This window comes from Chrysemys picta, chromosome 4 (assembly GCF_011386835.1).
Source record: "Chrysemys picta bellii isolate R12L10 chromosome 4, ASM1138683v2, whole genome shotgun sequence".
NCBI classification, from domain to species: domain Eukaryota; kingdom Metazoa; phylum Chordata; order Testudines; family Emydidae; genus Chrysemys; species Chrysemys picta.
This window is the reverse complement of record NC_088794.1, coordinates 51,490,620-51,515,149: the sequence shown is the minus strand read 5'-3', so window position 1 is coordinate 51,515,149 and position 24,530 is coordinate 51,490,620. Positions and strand designations below refer to the sequence as shown.

Below are 24,530 nucleotides of genomic sequence, written 5' to 3'. Positions count from 1 at the left end.
AAGGAAACACCAGCCACTGACTCAGGCTGGGCTCCCCTAGCTACTGTATATCACTAGCAGTCCCCAGCAGCCTGCCCTCCTGGTCAAACTTCCACCCCCCTCCTCTGTGGCAAGTTTCACCCTTTTAAGTTCCTCTTCTCCAGGTGGAGCATGTTCTGCAGGTGTGCTTAATTGCCATTGGCTGAGCAGGAATGCTCATTAGCCCATTTATCAACAGGATGAGGAAGCTTCCTATCACACAGACATATACCTCAGTAAAACTAATTCAAAGAAAAAAATCCCAAATTTGCCATGATCTAGCTTCACCCTCCTTTTAATGAAAAAAATTGAATATTACATTGTAAACTTCATATGAAAATTGCAAAAGATAGTCGTTACTATTGGTTCTTTTTAAGGATTCCTTTTAATGACTGACCGTACAGTGCTACATCATGGAATAGAAGTCCAGATTTGTTAAACTCCTACCACTTACGGCATATTTTGTTTAGTTGTCTGTATTTTATTGATTAAAATATGTGTTCTGCTTGTTTTAAACTTTTTTCTATTTCCTTTCATGAATCCTTCAGATGGTTCTGATGCCTAAAAGAACGTCATGGTATAATGTGCTAGGGATGAGCATTGGAAAGTAAAATTGATTAAAATGTGATTATAAGCAAAACTGAAACTGAATTATCTAGTTTCATTTTTCAAGCCAAGGGAGTTATAGATAGCAAACAGCCATACTAATGAAAAATAAAGATTTTTAAAATTCTTCCAGTTTTAATAATTTACAGCAATTGTAACACAGGTAAGGAATATATTATATACAAATTAGTCCTTGTAATAAATAGCAAAAACCACAATGGTAGTTTTGAATTTCTGACTGTGTATAAAAAAAGTATTCAGATAGCATGGCAAAACATTATCCAGATTACATTTTGGTCCCAATTCAGCAAAGCACTGCTTCAGTCCATCCTTCTTCAGCAAAATATTTAAGCATACACTTAACTCTAAAGATGTGCTTATGTCCCATTTAAATCAGCATATGCTTAAGTGATTTGCTGAATCATGGCCTAAATGCAGCCTATACAATCCACCAAAGTCTGTCTGAAGGATAAAACTGTTGAGATGAAGATAAGAAAATAGGTGTACAAGATAAACCCGGTACAGTGGGTTGACTGATATCACTTACTATTTTAATAATCTAAAAGCTAAACTAAACAAATCTAAATATTTTAGGTACAAAATTATAGTGACCTTATTGAGGCCTTGTCTACACTACACAGGTAAGTCAATGCAAGGCAGCTTATGTCGATGTAGATGTGTATGCATCTACACTTAAATTTCACTCCCACCCACATAACTGCCCTGTTACCCTGACTTAATAACACCACCCCCACAACCAGCATAGAGTCAAGGTTGATGTAGTTAGGTCAACATAGTGTCAGTATAGACGGTGCGTTACTTGCATTGACTGTTAGTAGCCTCCTGGCGGTGTCCCCCACAATGCGTCACCCTGATCGCTCTGGTCACCTTTGTGAACTCTGCTGCGCAGTGGCCAGCTGGCCAGGAACCACCCCTCACTCGGGGCATGGAGGAGGGACCAGCACCAGGATTCACCAGACATCCCAGTGCACATAAACAGTGTTCTACGGGGCCCCCTCTGCCTAATTCTAGAGGGGGATGAGAAGCAGACAGCAATTCTACCTCTACTGGTTGTTTCACTACCTCTTCTAGCATATGTAAAAATGAGCAAATCAACAGCTGTGTTCTGCTACTTTGGGGGTTCGATCCCTGTAATTTCAAAGCAAACAGCATACTTACCGGAGTTCCTTCCCCTGAATAAGGCTCAACCGTGCTGGACTGTACGGACTGGCTGAACTGCGCTGGATTAAAAAATATTTCCTGGCTTGCTGTGCACCTGGATCCCTTGGTTGCCTGTCCCCCATACTCCTCCTCCTCTTCCTTGTCCAACACGTCGTCCTTACGCTTCACAGTGGGGGCCTCTGACTCAGACGACTCTGAAGTATCCACGAGGCCTTCTGGTACACCTGCCACAGCTCCTTGGCTTTTATGTGGCAGTACTGCTGGTCCCTCCTTCATGCCCCAAGATCTGCTCATATAGGACAACATTTCTAAGGCTGGATTGGAGTTGTGCCTGCACAGCCTCTTCTCCCCACAGACCCTGGAGATCCAACATCTCCTGTGTATTCCAGGCAGGAGGGGCTTGTGAAGTGGGAGGGAAGGGTCATCTGAGCCCACATTTAGCACCACAGACCAAAAGACCCTATCAGGCAGACTCTCACCTTTCACTTTTAAAACATTTCTACCCTTTGTGAAAAAAGACTTGACAATGTAAACCAATGCCAGCCTCAGTCACCCTATAACTATTTTCCCACAACTGTCTTCATACTTTCTTCCTTTATGCATGGAATACCTGCCCTGAACTGATTCCTAAGTGAGCCCTCTCCCCAAAACCCACTTCTACAGAGGTGCCAACAAAATATTAGCCAATCAATGACTAGATCGAGGACCCATTGGGAACAGCTGATATCTTTCCCATCGTTCCCCATTGTTTTGTTTGAGTTTTACTTTCTTAAGTTGTGAGTTCTTCAGGGCAGAGGCTTTGTCTTTCTGTAAGTTTGGACACAGCTAGCACATTGTAGGCACTAACATCATCCTGACAGTAATGATTTATGTAAAGTGTGTGTGCGAGAGACTGGAGTAGTGGGGGGACATCTTTGAATTCTCTTTTCCCCCACTCCATTCCCCTTAATTCCTGTTCCAAGAGAATAGGAGCCCAGTTGTTTGTGATGGGTTCTGTTTGCAGCCAACATTTAGAGAAATTTTACAAAGAAAAAATCCCCAGCTAAGCTAGTATTCTCTTGGGGCCACTAGCCTTCCCCCAGCCAGAAGGATTTGTGACTTCAGAAGTTCTAGGTAGCCCTTTACAAACTGTGACTAACCTAAAATCTTTACGAAAATCATTGACTGCTTTCAACTCTACTGATCGGGTTACATTTTCAAGTGTATTTTGGCAACAGGAAGGGCTTGAAACTTACTTTTTAAAAAAGGAAGCAAGCAAGCTGAGGTTCTTCTCTACATTTTGAGTTGCCAAATTTAGGGACGGCCTCAGGCTGACAGCATCACGGGCTTACACAGGCCAACTTCTGTTCATAAGCATAAAAGAGCAGCATAGAAGCTTGAATGTTCAGTTTTGTTCAAATAGGTTCTTTGGTTTTGACATTTTTAAGATGTCTCACTTCTTCAGACTTTTTCCCCGTCCTGTTTATTTGTCTTTTAGTCTCTCTCCTTTCACACCTGTTTAGCATTTCTCTCTTTGCAAAAGAGAAAATGAAATACAAAAGGCCAGATCTCCAAAATTACCTTCCAGAAGCACAGTCTACAGAAGCCTTCAGCACATTTCTTCTCCTCTCTGGGGAAGAAGCACGAAGGAAAAAAAAGCTTTCTGCTATAAATTCACTCTTGGACCCCCAAGGATAGCAACACTCTGCTGCACCTTAACAAGAAAAAGTCTCAAAGGTTTCCATTTTCACTCAGTCTTCAAAGGTTTTCCCCACATATAAAAAAAACCTTGTAGATAAAAATATTCCTGATCACTAACATGAGCAGATGACCTCACTCAGCTGAAGCCTCCTAAAAGCCAATGAATAAATGAGGATTTCTGCAAAAAGCAAGGTCATCAGGTTGGGAGAGTGCAATTTAGGGGGTCTGAGTGAAGCAGATCTGCTGATCTTGTCAGAGAATCATAAAAAATAGAGCTGAAAAAAAACCTATTAGTTCCTGCAGGTCACCTGCCTGGGGTGCAGGTTGTCCAACCTAGAGTCCATTACTAATGCATTGTTCAGTCTAGTTTTAAATGTCCCAATCAATAAAGCACCCATTTTTAAGGTATTACTTGAAGGTGGTATATCAAATTTACCTATATTCCCGTTACCCCGATCTCCTATTTACATACCCCATTGTCCACCCTCACCAGTTCCTTTCTCTTCTTGGAGCTATATTCAGAGGCGTTGCAAGGGATTGTGTAGAGGCAAATCCTACCCTGCTTCCTTCTCATTCCCAGTGGGTAATAATTTACTGTTGGCCTATACCCATCCCAGTCCAACCCCCTGCTCTGGCACAGATTATCACCCAGTCTCCTTCCCCACAAGTTCCGTTGTCATTGCTTAGCTCTTCCAATTGTCATCTCTGGCTCATTTAATCTTTTCTTGTAAGCCAATAACCTCAGTTCCCTTAAGCATCTATTAATTTTAGTTTCCCGTAAACTACCTCCAGTGTGTGTGTCTCTGTTTAGTGTTGAGGTGTCCAGAACTGAATGTGGTATTCCAGAAAGCCTGGGGTAGTTTTACTTAGGGTTTCTCTCTCTTTCTCTCTCTCTCTCACACACACACGTACACCTTGGAAAATGTATTTTGAAGACAAAGGACCTGTCCTGCTCCCAGGACAATCAGCCAGAAGTTTGTCATTCATTTCAGTGGGGAAACGACCGGTCCCTTGAGGAGTATGCATGAAAATCCCTTAGAGAGGCCGATTTCCGTGTGTATGTATGACAGGAATGTGAGACTTCATTTAGATTAGAATATGTTTTAAATCAAACAAGAAATGCATATAGGTGGCTCCTGGATTTTATTATTGTAATTGCCTGATCCTTGGACAGCTAAGTCCCATAACATTATGTATTACAAATGATCATTTATGGCAAAATCCCAACACTATCTGCAGCCCTGGAAAACTAATCAGATTCTCAAGGGCCATAAATCCTAGTGACTCTGTGCTGCCCAGGCCCAATCTGACTATGATGTCAGGGAAGGACTGAGGATGTGCACACCTCAATTCCATCTCTTAATCAGGCAAGGAGGATGAATGAACTGTTGGGCTTACGGCAGGGACCTCCCCGTAGACAGCGCTGAACTGCATCTGTGAATGCAGTGGTATCTCGGGCTAACAAACCCCATGGCAACTGAGAGCTGGGCAGACAGAGAAATCTTAACCAACAGTCTCCCAAGCCCTCGCTAGAGGTCCCTTTTCTGTGTCTTATGAGGGTGTGGAATGTATAGATAGGTCTGGAGGTGTAATTTCTTTTGCTTTCTGACTCCACCCCCTTTCCACTGCTCACACTAACCCCTGTGTGCCCTATGCAGGGAGAAAGGGGACAGAGTTCTGTGGAAGGCTGCTTGGCTATGAGGCGCTCGCATGCTGTGGAGGAGATTTGCTGGTCCTTGCCACAGAGGGAGCATGAAACCTCTCTGCTTCCACTGCTGTATTGGGCCTGATTGACCTGGCACAGCATTGTATCTGTGGTGAGAAAAGGATTAATGTGTAGCTTACTACTATGTAAAGCAGGGCCTGGAGCTGGCCCTTAGATCCTGTTGTTATGTCAAAATATTGTCCTATTCTATTGGAAAATTAGAATGAATTAACTAAAGTTCCAAAACTTAGATCCAAAAAATAAATTTGGTGATTTACAGAAGATTTCAATCAGCAGGAATAGAGAAACATGAGACTAAAATGCAGAAAAATCCTGCTGAAGAAATAGCACAGTTCTAGCTCCCTACTGTTATGACTCCAGGAAACACCGTATGCAAAATTATTAGGCAGATGCCAAGACTACAAACAAATAGATCCAACTTTAAAAAGCTGTGTCTAGTTTGCAATCTTTTTCACAAAGAGGAGGTAGTAAAATAAAGATGTAAATAACCTGTATGACTCCAAAGGATGAAATGGACTATGGGCTATGTTGTTCTGCAGTGTAGACTATACAGCCAGAAGGAGCCATTGTGATCATCTAGGCTGACCTCCTCTATAACACAGGTTGCTTGGCCCTAGCAGTGTTGCACCAGGAGAGGGAAGGGTGAAAGAAGTCTTTCCCCCTATCATTGCAATTTCTACTACCCACAACTCAGGCACAATAGCAGTCCATTCAGGAGATTTATCCCTTCTAGAGCTCGAAGAGCACAGATCATCCCAAAGGGGTGCAAAGGAGGCAGGACCCCAGCTAATAGGCACCAGGTTCCACTATCCAAAGGAACAGTGCAATATACACACTATGGTTGCATGCTGATGAGCTGGTAGAGGGATTGTTCCTTCTGAAGTACAATCCAGTCCAGTGCTCTTCCACACTAATACCAAATCCAGGTTTGTATGTAAATCCACAACCCAGTTTACCGTACTTGGAAGAGCTCTGATTTGCAGTTGCAGTTTGGGCCCGTCTCCAATAGTAGTGTCACATACATGTTGCAATAATTCCTGTGAAAGCTGAGCTAACTGAAAAGACTACCCTCTGAGGTCCTAAGTGTCACCACAATTCAGGTACTCGCTCGCACTACGGGCATGGCTACACTTGCAGCTGTAGAGCGCTTTGAGTAGGGAAAGCGCTGTAGTCTGTCCACACTGACAGCTGACAGCGCACTGGCGTGGCCACATTAGCAGCTCTTGCAACGGCCACAGAGAGCGGTGCATTGTGGTAACTATCCCAGCTTGCAAGTGGCTGCAACGTGCTTTTCAAATGGGGTGGGGTGGGGTGGAGTGTGACAGGGAGTGTGTTGTGTGTATGTGGGGGGAGAGAGAGTGGGTTTTTGGGGGGCTGAGAGCATGTTAGCATACTGTCTTGTAAGTTCAGACAACAGCAGACCTCCTCCCTCCCCCACCCCCGCCTCTCTCTCTCACACACAGTATTCCACAGTAATGGTTGTTTTGTCTCGGAGCAGATAAGCAGCTGGCTGTCAAACGGAGCTTTCAAAGGACATATCCAAAACAATGACAAGAGTGGCCACTTGACTTAAGGGGATTATGGGATGTTTCCAGAGGCTGATCAGAGCGCAGTAATGCAACACCTCATTCACACTGGCGCTGCGGTGCTCCAGCGGTGGCACAGCAAATGTTATTCCACTCACCGAGGTGGAGTACCAGGAGTGCTCTAGCCGTGGAGTCAGAGCGCTCTATGTGCCTTGCCAGTGTGGATGGTTAGTGAGCTAGTGTGCCTGGGGCTCCTTTAATGCGCTGTTACTCACAAGTGTAGCCAAGCCTTACATGGCTGTAACCTTTGCAAATACACACAATGAGGATCCTTTCTACTGTCATCAAAAAGCAGAGTGAGCCACTGACATCAGGCTGAAGAACAAAGCACATGGGAATATAGCTAAACAGGCTCAGGAAAACGGAGAAACAGCTGGAGAGATGGAGGAAAAGTTACTGGAGAAAAATCAATATGAAATAGTAAGTAATATGGGAACAGCTCAATGGGAGCCTTGCCCTTTTACAATCAGACAGAAGATGCAGCTGAAATACTCATTAATTGGGGCTACAGTCCCTCAAGCTGCTCACAGTATCACAAGGGCTATAGTGCCCCTAGTTGTCTAAAGGAACTGTATCTGCCTGGTATTTGAAACCAGGCAAGTCAAATGTTAAGTACTCACAGTGATTACCTGCAAATTACTGTCTAGGGTCACTCAGTGCTTTGGCCATAGTATTTAGCCCCACTGCAACTTCATGGAAGTGTGAAACTATCCCCATACTTCCACCCCCCAAAAAATCCCCCAAAACACAAAACAAAATGATAAGGAATGAGTGAGAGCAGATAGAAGATAAAAAGAGGATAGTGAAAGAGATTTACACATCTCCTTATCCTGCTGTGCAGTGTCGCTTTCTGATGGATTCTCCTCCCAACACACATTGAATAATAAATAGCTGGGAAAACACCTAGTATAAGGTGGGGTTTTCCTGAACACATGGCAGCAGTATGGAACTAGCACATGCATGACCCATCCTCGGTTTGCCAATAGCCAAATGATTTGAGTCAAGGAAGAAACCCACAGTTGTTTAGAAAAGGATAAATGGACACAAATCAGATATTAGGAATGGCAATATACAAAAACCTGTAGGAGAACACTTCAACCTCCCTGGACACACAATAGCAGATTTAAAGGTAGCCATCCTGCAGCAAAAAAACTTCAGGACCAGACTTCGAAGAGAAACTGCTGAGCTTCAGTTCATCTGCAAATTTGACACCATCAGCTCAGGATTAAACAAAGACTGTGAATGGCTAGCCAACTACAAAAGCAGTTTCTCCTCCCTTGGTTTCACACCTCAACTGCTAGAACAAGGCCTCATCCTCCCTGATTGAACTAACCTTGTTATCTCTAGCCTGACTCACTCTTGCTTGCATATTCATACCTGCCTCTGGAAATTTCCACTACATGCATCCGAAGAAGTGGGTATTCACCCACGAAAGCTCATGCTCCTATACGTCTGTTAGTCTATAAGGTGCCACAGGACTCTTTGCTGCTTTTACAATACCTAGCTGACACCTGACCAGAAGGACCAATAAGGGAACAAGATACTTTCAAAGTTGGGAGGGGGGAAAACAGTCCTTTGTCTGTTCTCTGTGTGCTTTTGCCTGACGGAGGAGAGGAACCATCACACTCCTACAGGGTAATGAGTAATTAGAGAAGGAATGTACTAAATTACTTTTATTTCTATTTGTGATTTCTTTTTGCAAAATAGAGGGAGAATCAAATTGGGTTTCTGTGTAACTTTAAAGTTTTGCCCAGAGGGAAACCCTCTGTGTTTTGAATCTGTTGTCTGGGAGATTATCTTGCATGTTAATCTCACAGAGGTATTCCTTTCACCTTTTTTTCTTTAATTAAAATTCTTCTTTTAAGAACCTGATTGATTTTTCATTGTTTTAAGATCCAAGGGTTTTGGATCAGTGTTCACCAGGAATTGGTGAGGAAATTCTCTCGAGTCTACCCAGGAAAGGGGTGTAAAGATTTGGGGGGGAGGAATTAGTCTCAAATCTGCCCAGGAAAGGGGGGGGGTTAGAGACTTGGGAGAGATTTGGGGAAAGGCAGAGTTCTAAATGACTCTTCCCTAAACGTTTGTTTAAATCATTTGGTGGTGGCAGCGAAATTGTTAACCTAAGCTGGTAAATAAGCTAAGAGGAGTCTTTCATGCAGGTCCCCACATCTGTACCCTAAAGTTCAGAATGGGGAATAAACCTTGACACTATGTGAACAGGAGAAACCCTCCCATCGACATAGTCCTGTCTACACTGGGGGTTAGGTCAGTATAACTGCATCACTTGGGGGTGTGGATTTTCCTGAGCGAGCTAGTTATACTGACATAAGTTTGTAGTGTAGACTAGGGCTGAGTGAGACTGGCTTTTGCAGCAATAGCAGAGATTTAACCTGCCCGGCCTTTGGGAGTGGCTGCAGCTTATAGCGTTCTCCTTGGGAGACAGAGAGTATTCTCCTTTAGGATTGGCTGAGGTTTGTTTCACCTGAATTGTCACACACACAGTTGCATAAGTGACTCTTATTGGGAGCTGTATGACTAAACCTCGTGCAGCTGTTTGAAACTTTAGTCTAGCAGTAAGCTGGAGAAGTGAGACTATAGTGATATTTAGTATTTTTACACAGTGTGGGAAATTGCAGTAATAAGGCTGTGTTGTAGTTTGATGCAATGAAATGGAGTCCCTACTAATTGTGCTTGGGACATAGTATATTGTGTAACCCATAATGAAACTCATTTAGAAAATGCGATCACTATCAAAACAGCTGTTTCAGTCAGTTATTTTCCTAAAGTACAATTTAAAAAACAAAACTCCAACCATCAAATAGTACGTATAGGACAAGATAATGCTAAGATCTGTGAAAGGTTTGCAAAGAATCCACCTCCACATCCCCTGAGGACCAGAGGGATATAGACCAACTGCAAGGGTTTCAGAGAAGAGCACAAAAATTAAGGCACTTGACCTTGTACAGGTAGCTGTACCATAGTGAAATGATGACCAGGGGGACACAAGATTACCAGGTAAAAACATCTGAAGAGTGCACACGCAAAGTAGAGAAAGAGGCTAGAATTAGAAGGAATAGAATTAAAATACTGAATATTTATGGTGAATTTGGGGGAAAATATCTTGACAGGTATTATAAATTATATATATTAAATTGTGGAATATTCACCGCAAGGCTAGTGGTGAAAGCCCCAATACAGGAGGCATTTGAAACTGAACTGAACAAGGCAACAGAAAGTGTATTTTAGGGAACAATCCTGCACTGGCAGGAAGATGAACAGATGGCTGAACACGCCTCTTCCATCTCTAGTTTGATTCCTCATTCCACCAGCCATACCCTCTCCCCAACTTTACACATGAAAAGAACTCAAGCACAACCTCTACACTACCTCAGGATGAACCCATACAAAGGCTGCTGAACCTCATTGTGTAGTGCTGGCTTCCCATGGCAAAGAGGGCACATGATAGCTCAACACCTGCCATAGGGGCAACTGAGACAGAAAAACATTTTGAAAGGCAATAGAGGATTTTTTTCATTTTACTCTTTTAAGTGTTATTTCACTAAAAAAAATCTCTATCTGTAGATAAAATGGAAGACACTCTTTGAAAAGTCTAAATATTGTACATTTCCCTTACATCTATGCCAGGAAGACCATAGCAATGTATGTTCCCAAGTATGCAATGTTGTTGTAGCTGTGCTGGTCCCAGGATATTAGAGAGACAAGGTGGGTGAGGTAATATCTTTTATTGGACCAGCTTCTGTGAGTGAGACAGAGCAGCTTTCCCAAGTATGACATTTTCTACCAAGCTAGAATGGAGGGCAGTTTAGGCTGATGAAAATCACTTTAAATGGTGTTTAATGCTCTCTTGTAGCATTAGTGAAGGCCAAAAGTCACAGAGCCTGTGTCCAATATTAACAATACATTTCAAAACTATAATTCATTAATATTTTATTTACAGCAAGACATTAATGAAACTTAATTTTTCTGGGGGAAATGGAGGGAAAACATTTTGTTCTGTTTCTGTGACCTGAATGTTGCAGCTACCAGTGCTTATTTTTTGCAATCCAGTAGAAAAGCAATATGTAAAGAAAGATTAGTTCCATAATGTGTGCCCCCTTTGGAGCTGCACAGAGCCATATCCGAACAGGAGGAAAAATGTGACGTGTCTCTGTATTTTTCTTCTTTGCAGATATCTCAGTAAGCTTGCTGTCCTTAGTTGTCACAGCCTGTGGACTTGCTCTCTTTGGTGTGTCTCTGTTTGTGTCCTGGAAGCTTTGCTGGATCCCGTGGCGAGAACGTGGCCTGCCCTCTGGGAGCAAAGACAACAAGCAGGAATCGCTGAACTATACAGACACAGAGACCAATGACCATGAATACAGTGAGGATTACCTGGGGCAGCCCACTTCCTACCCGGAGTCCTCCCTAAAGATTAGCCATACCTCCCCTGATATTCCATTAGATGCTCAGGCAGGGACCAAGGAGAATTGTGTGCACAATGTCCGAATGCATCGCCAAATCACAGAACCAACCTCTTCTGCTCGGTCAGTAGCTGTAATTTCTTTCTAATGATAATCATTATGAATGGAGATGAGACCAAGAGAGTTACACTTTATTAGCTAACATAGAGCCTAACTGCAGATGTATCTTTTACATGCCTCATTCTTCTGCTTTAATGGTTATATCAAATCATGTGTGTGTTGGGGTGTGATGGATGATGGATGGCTTTAAAATTAGGAAGGTGCTTCCATAGTAGCCACAGGGGCAATCCATTTTTTTCCAACATGAACAACTACTGCATCATCTGTGTCTCCCCCTTATAAGCTAAACCAAATAGCGAGGAAGGTCAGTGACCTGTAGAACAAAAGAACAGCCTACACTGAATCTTGTTAATCGTGTTCATTTGAACTTATCATCAATGCTGAGGGCTCTGCAAAGATTTCAACAACCATCAAAAGAGAAAAATAGGGCAGGCTAATGAAACACTTGTGAGAGTTAGAAATAGGATTAAAGGTGATAAGTTTTAGCCACAGCCTTGACTATGGGGGAAAACTGACTGAGCAAGATTAGATGGAGGCAGAGGAACCAGAGTGCCAGCATATAAGGGAACAGGAAAGGGGGGAAGGGGAGAATGTGAGAGTGCGTAGGGGCAGGTGATAATAGGATTAGGCTGCATGCAGCCAGAAAAAGGATCAGCACGTAAACAGTCAATTAGTGGATTTCTGAGCTAATGCAGGTGTACTGTACCTGGAGAAGTATCTCCTCATTGCTCCTCAATAACTCATCTGAGCATCTGACTGGAGTGGGTTTGGCAAGGGTTCTTGCCTGCAGGGTGTACTTTAAGATAAGGTGCTGTAACAGCGATTAAAGTTGAATAATTGTTGACAGACCCAGGTTTAGGTGTGAGAAGACTTGGCCTAGAAGAACAGAAGGCCCAACAAACACCACACATACTATAAAGCAAAGGCTCCATGTACATGGACATATTTTGTAATCTTTTTTTCACTGGCTGTAGATCAGTGTAAGGGAGGCTCCTTCAGAGTCTTTTCTAGGAGTCTGTGGAGAGGGCATTGTCATAACTGTCACACAGAGCCACATGCAAGGTTGATTTCAGATTGGAATTGTAATCGGATAGCTGTGGTATGGAGCTAATGTTGTTCTGTTTTCAAACCCCTGTAAAAGTTTGCCCCATGCTCTGTGGTTCACTAACAATACCACTAGCATTAGATGTTGGATGTGAAAAGGGCCCTCACATTCACTATCAGAGGACCACATCTATACTGGTTAACAAGCCATACAACACCACAGAAGTCAACAGTATTGCACAGAGAGTACGGCAGGGAAACACATGGCTGTAGCACTGTGGAGTGTCTAATCCCAAAGTGTCTCTGGACAGCAGTAAAATGGAGGAGTGTTATAAAGCAGGAGCAAAGGAACAGCAAAAGAGAGTGAGAGGGGTAAATCAGTGGCAAATAATGGAGAGGATGGGTAGAAGGGAAAATATCAGAGACACAAAAAAAAAGGAAGGCAATGAAATTTACTCACCCAAACCAGTGCCTCTTGTTGGTGCTCGATAAAAAACAGTTTAGGGCTGGGGAGGGGCAGGAGGCAACATCCTCCAGGAAAAGATAAAAAGAGGAAATTGCGGGATTAACGTTACTATTATCATCATCATCATCATCACTTTTTTTTTTTTTTTTTTTGGCCATTGGTGAAACACTGTCGCACTTAAGTCAATTTTGGAAATAAACTCTGTGTGGGGTACAAGAAAAGAATAAATACTCATTTTGATTCATGCATGCAATTTGATCCCCTACTACAGTATGCCTTTTTTTTGTTTGAACAGCTGTGACCTGGGAGCTCACATTTGCAAGCTGTGTAAGATATTGTATGTGAGGCAGTGGAGTCTTGCAAGCACAAAACTGAGAACCAGGATTCTAGTCTTTGGCCAGTTATGGCCTTTGCTGTGTGTCCTTCATCACCTATACAATGTAGATAATATACTAACCCACACACCAGTAGCATTACAGCATCTCGATGATCCGTCGAGAATGCTAGGGGTTAAATTGTATAATTCCTTATTTGTGGCATAATATCTTGTCATGGAAATTACTAATGCACAACAACATAATTATGCTTTTATTGTGCAGTAAGGGAGAAGAAATAGATGGATTATAAGAGACAATGCTTTTGTTTTAATGCACACACTTTCCGGAAATGATAACAGCACAGAAAAAATGCTGATTATATTCAATATAAATAATTTTTGACTAATCCTATGCTAAGATTTTCCCAGGTTTTCCTTTTTATGTTCACCTCATTTTGTTTCTACAATATGTTGCATGATTGCTGTATATTAATTGGGGAAAAATATAAAATCCAACTTGTGTAGGATTAAGGTTTTACCTAATCCAGCTTTCACATCCCACTGCCATACAAGAACTACAAATTTGATTTCTGCAATCTTCTTGTGGAGTGGAAATTTCAATCACAATAACCAAGTCTAGATAATAAATCTCACTGGACTGAAACTAAAAGTAACTTTCTCTCCTAGGAGCAATGAAACTAAAGCAGCCTTTCATTCTAAGTATTACAACACTTACTATATCAGCTAGGAGTTCTGAGAGGCAAACCAGCTTGATAGGAACAAGCAGCAAAATCATTTAAATTAGAATAACCAGTTTGTGAACCAAGTAGTAGGTTCCATCAGTAAATACAGATGTTGGGAAATATCTCCTCCTGTCGCTATAGACAAGATATCTGCAAATTCAACGTAAACTGTTACTTAGCTTATGGGACCAACTCTGCTCTCAGTTACATAGGCGTTACACCCTTATATTTAATGGGATTTGTCTCTGTATTTACAAAGCCCTTTGAAGATGGCAAGTGTTAAGTATTAATATTTATTATAATTATTACACTTATTGGGACAAATTCATACCTGGTGTACTTAAGTCCACTGACCTCTGTGGATTTGCACCAGCCATGAATTTGGTCCATTTCCTTTATGGGCTACATATGCAGTTAGACTGAATACTATACACTTCTAAGCTTTTCTTGGGAGTCAATGATTTTGCAGCATTCTTGTGAGTTTTATCTAACAGGGGATGTTATTATGTGTTTCAACCAATTTTGGAGAGTACTTATTGCCAGCTTGAGGTATAGGAACTGAAAATTCTGCAAACACCATGAGTCCAATGATGAAGAGAACTATAGTAACTTTTGGCTAATATAAGTATCCTTCTACTCATTAAAAGGGATATTGTGCTCTATAGGTGTATAGAAGTAAAAATCAAACCCTGTGGCACCATACAACCCAAAATCATGGCTAAGGAAAGCAAAATGAAAATAAATAATAGGTTCTTTATACAGACCAGAATCACACAGCACCTAACAATGTAATCAGTTTAGTTTCTGTCATTTTTCCCTTAAGGCACAATTCAATCCGAAGACAGCTCAATCTCTCGAACCCTGACTTCAACATCCAGCAGCTTCAAAAACAGGAGCAGCTGACGGGGATTGGACGCATTAAGCCAGAGTTGTATAAGCAAAGATCAGTGGATACCGATGATGGCCGGAGGAATAACAGCAAAGCCTGTGGGAAACTCAACTTCATTCTGAAATATGATTGTGATTTAGAGCAGTTGATAGTGAAGATTCACAAAGCTGTCAACCTGCCAGCAAAGGACTTTTCTGGAACTTCAGACCCTTATGTGAAGATCTATTTGCTTCCGGATAGAAAAACAAAACAACAGACTAAAGTGCATAGAAAGACCCTAAACCCAGTGTTTGATGAAGTTTTTTTATTTCCCGTTCCGTACAATGATCTGACCACAAGGAAACTCCACTTCTCTGTGTATGACTTTGACAGATTCTCCAGGCATGACTTGATTGGCCAAGTGATAGTGGATAATTTTTTAGATTTGGCAGACTTTCCCAGGGAAAGTAATATTTGGAGGGATATTGAGTATGTCACCAATGTGAGTATGACACCTTTTCATTTTGAGATTTTATGTGGTAATTTAATAGTTTATAACCTGTACCTTTTTTTAACTGGCGATAAAAGTTCTCCATGGTAGATTTATGGAGAAAATGATTTTTTTTTCTCTTTCTCTCAACATTTGATCACAATCCACGGAACGTCCTCATTTTACCTTTATTGGACAGCATTAGAAATGTCCTTTATGTAGGAATTACTGAAGGTTAATCATTATCTTGTTTGCAGGGGAGGAAAGCCACAAAAATCTATTCTCTATCCCTCACTTACCCCAGGGAATGTTATATTTTCTTTTCTCGCTCTACTTTTCTGTGGTTTGCATTATTTTCCACATATATTCTAGGATGCTATTGGCCTCAGTTTGGAAATTGAAGATTTTCGCATGGCTTCCATCAACCTCCCATAGAAAGTCATTCTGACAAAGTCAGCTGACCTTGCACCTACAAACAAGGGGAATATTTGAGTTCAAACCTAGCACCAGCAGTTAATAGCCATGGCCTAAAATGAGAGGAAAGTTTGAAGATGTCATGAAGGATATGAAAACTCAAATCCATACAAGGACCGTCTCAGGTTACATTCCAGGTGGCATGTCACAGGTACTACATTTGTGTAGTGCTGCGCTGCTAGGGGCATTTTCTGAAGGAAACTGTATTTAAAAAGAAGCAGGGGAACATCTTTACTATAATCTACTAATATTCCTGCTGTCTTGACAACCTTTAGTATAGGGGCCTACGTAGGAACACTCTCTGGGCACCTGCTACAAAACAGACAGTACTTTCAGAGGTCAGGGGCTTTATACTTCTCTCATGGCATAGGCAAACCTCCCATTAGTATTAATGGGACTTCAGCATTCTCCAGTGGGAAAAAAGAGCCCATGCATTTCAGAGCTCACAAGGTGAAACTACTGGTTCCAGAAGCCAATAAATATTTCATTTGTTTTATGGAACTGTAGTCTTGCAGATTCCACTCTTTAGTGTCAGTAAGTCAATAATAGCAAAAGAGTGTAAGTCATTTAGGCCCCAATCCTAAAAAGCATTTAAGAGTGTACTTAAAGTCATAGGTGCTGGAACTAAGGTGCTGCTGTATTTCCTGGCTTGAAGTGGTTTAAGAACATAAGGACGGTCATACTGAGTCAAACCAAAGGTCCATCTAGCCCAGTATCCTGTCTTCTGACAGTGGCCAATGCCAGGTGCCCCAGAGGGAATGAACAGAGCAGGTAGTCATCAAGTGATCCATTCCCTGTTGCTCATTCCCAGCTTCTGGCAAACAGAGGCTAGGGGCACCATCCCTGCCCATCCTGGCTAATAGCCATTGATGGGCCTATCCTCCATGAATTTATCTAGTTCTTTTTTGAACTGTGTTATAGTCTTGGCCTTCACAACATCCTCTGGCAAAGAGTTTCACAGGTTGACTGTTTCCATCATATAGGGGTTTACTGTTTGGTTCAATGGCTCTCAGGAGCCCCCACTGTACAAATTGTCCCAGCAGCCTTACTTAAAATTCCTTTTGACTTCCGTGGGACTTATGCACATAGTTAAAGTTAAGCATGTGCTAAATGCTGTTCTATACAGGGATGTTTTCCTGAGTCAGCGCTTTAATCTTTCTAGTCTATAACCTGCTAATGTGCCATGTTATTTACCATAGAGCTAAAAAAACTAAATTCATTATTGTCTTGATTTTGTTTTGGAAATGTTTGTATTCACACTGGCTGTCATTATTTTAAACTCTCTTATCTGTGAAGTTCATTGTTGGCATTGGATACCCTGGTGGGGGGGACAGGAGGAAGAGATGGAGTGGGACAGAAGCTCCATCCAAATGGTGGGGTGGAGGAATAGGAGAGGGAATGAGGTTTGGCCAGAAAGGTTGGAGGTAAGCAGCTGGCTCCAGGCTGGGAAGGAGGGTCCTAGGGGTTCCTACTTGCTCCCAGGCCCGTTCCAGCCCCTCTAGGTCCTACTCTTGCTTCTGCCTCCCCCACAGGCATGTGCAAATTTACGTGAAGGAAATGTGCGCCCCCCTCCCCAATATTTCTATTGTGTTTGAGTTCAAATTTTTAAAAGTCTTTAGTTCCACATGGGTGATGAGGTATGGGTCCTTCTATAGTCCTTAAAGTTTTAGTCAAGGTGCATTTGAGAGTACAGTAGAATACATTGATCCAAACAGAACAAAGGACATGGAATAAACAGGGGCTTTTCAATGTAAATGATGCACAGCAGGAAACATAACCCACTTTCAGCTACTGTTGGTTTCCAGATAACAGGTTCAGATAAATGATGTTCTATAGTACTTGTTTCTCCAATTAACATTTCCAAAAATTCAAAAGGTTAGACTTAGCACATTAAATATTGACAAAGTAACCCAGCATAATTCAAGAACTTGTACTGAGTTCAAGCAAATCTGAATTCACTCTTTTATCTGCGTCTCCTAGCTGCCAGATAGACTGGCAGCAAAATCTCAAATCCCTTTGGGAACTCAACATTGCGGTACAAAACTCAACTGATTCATCACAAACCTGAACACAAGACAAAGTTCAGGAACCTTTGAAGCAAAACTGGGCTGAGTTACGAAAAACCTGAGTTGATTAATGGTTGTGAGCAGGAATTGCATCAACATTGGCAGCAGTTGAACTTTGAGTTTCTTGGTTTTTCAAACATCAAACTTAAAAGGGACCAAATGCCACGATGATTTACGCCAGTGTAACCCCACTGAAATCAGTGGACTTTCACAGTGTGTAAATCATCAAAGAATCCAGCAAAAGAGCAGAAGTAAGCATTATACAACCAAACCTGCCAAGTTACCCACCCACCAAGTGCATCTACTTCAGTTCCTGATGCATCTCATTACATTATATAGCCAGGCATCCCACGTCCCATTATCTTACATTATTCCCTATTTTATTATATTCTAATCCAATTTGATACATTACTGTAACATAGTGCATCAAATCAGACTTTACTGAATACCTAACAAAATGGTCTATTTCAAGTGAAATTTGCAGATTATACATGAAATAAGTCAGCTTCACCACAAAAAAAGCCATTCGATTCCCCCATTAGACCATGCAGGGTGGATTTGATTTAAATCAATTAATTTAAACCATTTAAATCACTATCACAAAGACTAGATTTAATCATGGCTTTCTACATAAAAGTGCATTCTTGTTGGTTGCTATAACCTTAATACATATTCTTCACAACTCAGAGATAGATGTAGGTTTTATTTTTAGAAGGTACACACTATACATTTTTTATCACATTACATTATATAGTCAGACATCCCATGTCCCATTATCTTACATTATTCCCTATTTTATTATATTCTAATCCAATTTGATACATTACTGTAACATAGTGCATCAAATCAGACTTTACTGAATACCTAACAAAATGGTTTATTTCAAGTGAATATTGCAAATTATACATGAAATAAGTCAGCTTCACCACAAAAAAAGCCATTCGATTCCCCCATTAGACCATGCAGGGTGTATTTGATTTAAATCAATTGATTTAAATCATTTAAATCACTAGTCACAAAGGCTCAATTTCATCATGGATTTCTACATAAAAGTGCATTCTTGTTGGTTGCTATAACCTTAATACATATTCTTCACAACTCAGAGATAGATGTAGGTTTCATTTTTAGAAGGTACACACTATACATTTTTAAAGTGATTTATTTTGAAAACTTTTCAGATTAATTTTATAGCTATATTAGAAAATGAATGATTGTTTGGTTATTTCATTTACCAAAGGTAACTGAAACAGATATTTATGAAGTCATTGGGAGGTGAACTATATCCAATTCAACAGGTTAATCATTAATATTTGGAGGATTTTCTTGCCATGCTGTATTGGGAGAAGAACATCACCAGACAGACATTTAAATTGTTTTATTTAACTAAAACAACAACATTATGTATTCTGGATTTTTTTCTTCAACAGCAAGCATATAATATTTTAACAAAACAAGCATATACATTTTCGAATTTAGTTAAACATTCAAGTTTTTTAAAATCAGGTTTGTTTTTGTTAAAATTGTTTTTAACTAAAATAATTAAATGAAATATTTAAAAAAAATTAAATTGACTATGTCAGCCAGGTCAACATGAGAAACTTAAAATATTGGCTTCTGTAGCTAACTCAATCGTCTTCACCTTCATTTTCCTGTTTGTTCATAATCTGGAAAAGAAAAACAAGCTTTCCTGCTTTTTCAGGTCCCAAATGATTTCTCAATTTGGAATTAATTAGCTCAAAGGAAGAAAATATTCTTTCTATACCAACAGAAGAAGCTACTACTGTTAAAAGTGAGATTATCACTTCAACAGTCTCTGAATCCAAGTGCTTAAGTGACTTCCACCAGTTCACTGGTGTGACTTTCTTTAAAACATCATCAGCAAACTTATATTTCTTGAATGGTTCTTATTCCCGAACTGGGTCTTTTTTACAGCCTGCTGCCATTATAGGTTTTTCCCTTCTAGTGAGAGAATGGTATGGTAGATCTCAAATCAATGAAGGCTACACTCAGAAAGACTTCAAGACTTCTGAAATATGCTGCTCAAACAGTTTCACTTTTGTTTCTACTGCCTGTCCCTCCCTTCTCACATTTATCTCCAGACTTCCTCTCTTTGTCCAGATCTATTCCAACAATCTTCTATTCATTGAACTTTTTGAAACTGTGCACTTTTAGAGAGAGGTAAGGGATTGACTCTGTGTACACAAATTTGCAGGGGGACAATAGGGTTGAGGTCTATTATTTCTCACCTCTATATATTATTTATTTAATTTATTTATTTAAAAACATTTTTGCTGTTAACAAGCATGTTATCTGTGGACACACAAATCCACAGTTTGAGAAGTGCAAAACTAAGCATCTCTGATGGTATCTTCTGGACTGAGCATTGAGTCCCATTGGATAGATAGAAAGATTAACCTAAATAATCTATACAGAAGCCCCTGGAGCCCCATAAGATTGGGTCCCTAATCCATGAACTATTGGAACTCATTTACAAAACTTTTCTTAAACATTACATTAATATATTGTCTCATACCACAGAATTAGAATTTATAATCCCCATTCCATGATAAGATATCTTTCAGCTATAATGTATCTTAATTAAAACTATCTTTAGATAGTTTTTTTCTCAAAAAACATTTTATCCAAAAAGTCGGATTTAAATAAAAAAAATCCGATTTTTTAAAAATCATTGATTTTTATCCACCCTGAGACTACATCATCAATGTGTCTACTTGCTATTCTCAAACAAGGCTGAAGATTTACAATTCCACTGAAACACAGTAGCTTCAATTCTTCTCCTTCCAGAGTGCAGTACAATCCCAGACTATAAAATGGTTTTCTAATAGCATCATATGCATTAGGTTAGCAGGGCTGGATATGCATATGGTAGCTTAAAGTACCTCCACAGCACACAGAAGAAATCTATGGTGAGCACTGCCTCTAAACAGAGAACAATCTGATATTCAAATGACTGTTCTTCTAATCTTAGTCCCTCTGAGCATAAAACTGAATCTCTTGTGTCACACTGCTTTTTCCAGCCAGAGAGAAGCAGAAAGGATTGCCTTACAGGCACCAGCAGCGGGTTGTTTAATGGAAGATGTAATTAAGTGGATCAGCCTTAGATGAACATGAAAGCAAGTTTGATTTGCTTTTTGTACATCTATTGGGCAAGTTAGTCTGATTTCTGACAGTTAGGATGCAGGAGAAGGGGTTGCTGTCATCTCTATTTTTAGGTTTGAGTTTAACAGGTCGAACTAATGCTCTCAGTAGCCTCTGAAGTTTGTTTTAAAAAGACTTTTTTAAATGTTCACAGACCAGTGACATGTTTAGAAGAGGGCATGATTGTTCATTGCCCCCACACACACACACTCCCCACATACAGTGCTATCCTCAAATTCATATTTCCTCAGGAGTAGCATATGGCCTCAGGAAAAGGGGGCAAACATATTAAACTATAAAGTAAAATAATTAATTTATCAGCACAAGACATGAAACCCCATGTTACAGCATTCTGGATAGATGAGAATCACCTTCTCCATGAAATACTAAATACCCGTTTATTAACATGCAGTGTACCAGAGAATAAAAAACTCTTTTCAAGGAAATAACCTACTAAACATGACCATGCTGCTACACAGGCAGACAGAAAGATTTCAAATCTTAGATGAACCACTTTCTACTGTGAACATTTTGTTTCATAATGACTTGTTTTTGATACCTATAGGCTTTACCTCTGTCACCCTGCTGTGTAGCAGATCCTTCCACTATCTTCTTTCTTTAAGAACAAAACAAAAATTAGAACTGGGGAGTGATGATTGCCACTTAGAGGAGGGAAATAAATGGGAGCTGTGACTTCTTCGCTTCTACTCCCAGCTCTGCTAGCATTTTCAAAAGAGGTTTTGGATGCCAAACTTGAGACGCCTAGGACGTGATTTTCAAATGTGCCGAGTACCCACATCTTCTACTGCGATCACTGGGAGCAGGCCATGGGTGTTTCAAGATGGGCACACAAAACTAGTGGGCATGTCTGAATATTCTTACCTTAAACTCTTGGTGCTTCAAGTTTAGCAGGTATGAAAGTAGTAAATATCTATCTGCCTGGACATACAATGGCAAAGTATTACAATGCACTTGCCTATTTGGCTTTGTTAAGCAGTTTTCCTACTAGACAGATAAATGCTAAAAGAAGCTAGTATAACTCCAGGAGTTGGGTACACAAGCACAGAACACAACAGGAATGGTCTCTTGTATGATCTAATAGCATTGCTTCCCTCTTCACTATCTGCCTGCTTTAGTGTTAAATGCCAGATATTTTTCATGGTACAGCCATTTGATAAACCAATACTGTCACCAATTGCACCTTGACTTAGAAAACTTTTCTAAATGACGTAATAAATTGCTGTGGCAAGGGAGAGCTCATGACACTGACGGTATCTTTTCAGCTTCCACATATAGTTAATTTTGAGACCTGGGTATGGTAAGTGCATTTGTATGTTAGATATTCAGTGTCTGTAAGATTCTTCTATTCTGAATGGTTAACCCAGGGGTAGGCAACCTTTCAGAAGTGGTGTGCCGAGTCTTCATTTCTTCACTTTAATTTAAGGTTTCGCGTGCCGGTAATACATTTTAACATTTTTTAGAAGGTCTCTCTCTATAAGTCTATATTATATAACTAAACTATTGTTGTATGTAAAGTAAACAAGGTTTTCAAAATGTTTAAGAAGCTTCATTTAAAATTAAATTAAAATGCTGATCTTACGCCGCCAGCCTGCTCAGCCTGCTGCCAGCCTGGGGTTCTGTTCACTTAGGCCGGCAGCGGGCTGAGCGGGGCCTGCAGCCGGGATGCCGGCTGGCAAGGGGCCTGCAGCCAGGACCCCAGACCTGGGGAGGGTTCAGAGATCAGGGCAGAGGGCTGGGTGTGTGGGGGGGGGGGGGTTCAGGGGCCAGGGCAGAGGGCTGGGGGTGTGTGGGCGGTGCAGGGCAGAAGGCTGGGTGTGGGGGGGTTCAGGGGTCAGGGCAGAGGGCAATAGGGGTGTGGGGGGTTCAGGGGTCAGGCCAGAGGGCTGGGGTGTGTGGGGATACAGGGCAGAAGGCTGGGTGTGTGGGGAGGTTTCAGGGGTCAGGGCAGAGGGCTGGGGGTTTGTGGGGGTACAGGGCAGAAGGCTGGGTGTGGGGGGGAGTTCAGGGGTCAGAGCAGCTCATGGCAGGGGGCTGGAAGGGATATGCCTGTTCCACCTCCTTTCCCAAGGTCCCGTCCCTACCTCTTCTCTGCCTCCTCTACAGAGCAGCGAGCACACTGCCACTCGTCCCCCTCCCCCTCGCAAGGGCCATCAGCTGATCGGTGCAGGGAGAGGGAAGGAGAGGAGGAGGGGCAGGAAAGCACCGTGCTGGGGGAAGAAGCGTGGGAGGGAGGAAGCTTGGCTGCCACAGGACCAAGCCTCTGCCTCCTGCCCCCACAGGGGAGAGCGGTGGGCGGGGGGGCTGAGGGCCGGGACCGCGGCAGGCAGCAGCATGCCACTCAAAGTTGGCTTGCGTGCCATGTTTGGCACGCGTGCTGTAGGTTGCCAACCCCTGGGTTAACCCAACACTAATATATATATATTCTAAAATTCTAGTAAGGAAGAACACCTATGCACTTTCACACATGGAAGGAGTTCCTCATAAGCATCCACAAAGCCCCTCCTCATTGTCCTTCTAATCCCTCCTTAAAACTCTGCTCTGTGATTAGTCATCTGGTGTGCTGTGACCACCGCTTACCATTCTTATCGATTAATTGTTACCATGTGCTTCCTCTTTCTGTTGTATCCACCTGGTATCCCTGGTCTTTTTAGATTGTAAGCTCCGTATTATCTTTTGTTATGTATTTGTATAGTTATGTCTAGGACCGGGGTCCTGATTCATGATTGCAACCCCTGGACACAATCACAATACATATAAATAATAATTATAATTAAAGGTAAGTGAGAACAATATATTTACAGATTCCTTCTACTGCGTGTGGAAAGACTGAGATCTGAATTATGTCAGTGGGTTCTATTTATGGAAAATAGTTACAGTTGTAAGTTTTTGAAGTGTAACTGGAAATCTGCCATGCTTCCTGAAATTCAAAATTGCATTCACCTCCCAAACAAAAGGGACTTTTCTAAAGGTCACCCCACAAATTACCTGCCCTACTCATATGCTATGAGAAACGTGCACTTTGGGGAAGAATATTACCGCACTGGGAGACACATAGCAAGTTCTTTCCTAGGAGCAAAGCTTTCCAGAGGAACTAATAACATGTGGTATTTTTATAGTTCACGTTTGGCATTTCCACTTTTAAAGCTCTGTACAAACATGAACTAATCCAAAACATTCTTTGAGAGAAGTTAGTAAATATTATCCCCAATTTACAGAAAGGGAAACAGATACAGAGAGGGTAAGTAACTTGGAAGAGCACCAAGGCATCACAGTGAGTTAGTAGGAGGTGAGACTGGAACTGGGGAGCTCCTGCTCCAAGTGCCAGGTTTAATCCACTATATAACTGCCTCTTTCCCTCAGTTTACAACCAGTGATGCTGACAGCAAACCATCCAACTCCACCTATAGTGGTTAGAGAAACCTTCCGTGTGGCATCAAATGTTAGCCCATTTTTAAAAAGTTTCCTGTTTTGGCAAGTGCTTTGTATACAGAAATGATGGGCTTGAGCTGCAGATCTCAGATCTGGATTTTAAATGCCCCAAGGTTTA

The 24,530-nt window shown here is 41.4% G+C and overlaps 1 protein-coding gene across 5 annotated transcripts in view; it reads left to right on the top strand.

Moving 5' to 3' along the window:
* The window catches only part of SYT9 (synaptotagmin 9), a 122,278-nt gene that overhangs the window by 34,288 nt on the left and 63,460 nt on the right, over window positions 1-24,530 (top strand). For 4 of the 5 annotated variants that reach the window (XR_006176833.2, XR_010600975.1, XM_005290828.4 and 1 more), the window contains exons 2-3: window positions 10,988-11,339; window positions 14,729-15,275. Coding sequence is in view for 3 of the 5 variants with exons in the window: in XM_005290828.4 (XP_005290885.2) it covers window positions 10,988-11,339; window positions 14,729-15,275 (899 nt within the window). In the remaining 2 variants the exon portion in view is untranslated. The remainder of the gene's footprint in view (window positions 1-10,987; window positions 11,340-14,728; window positions 15,276-24,530) is intronic. The other variant, XM_065594959.1, reaches the window with a different exon arrangement.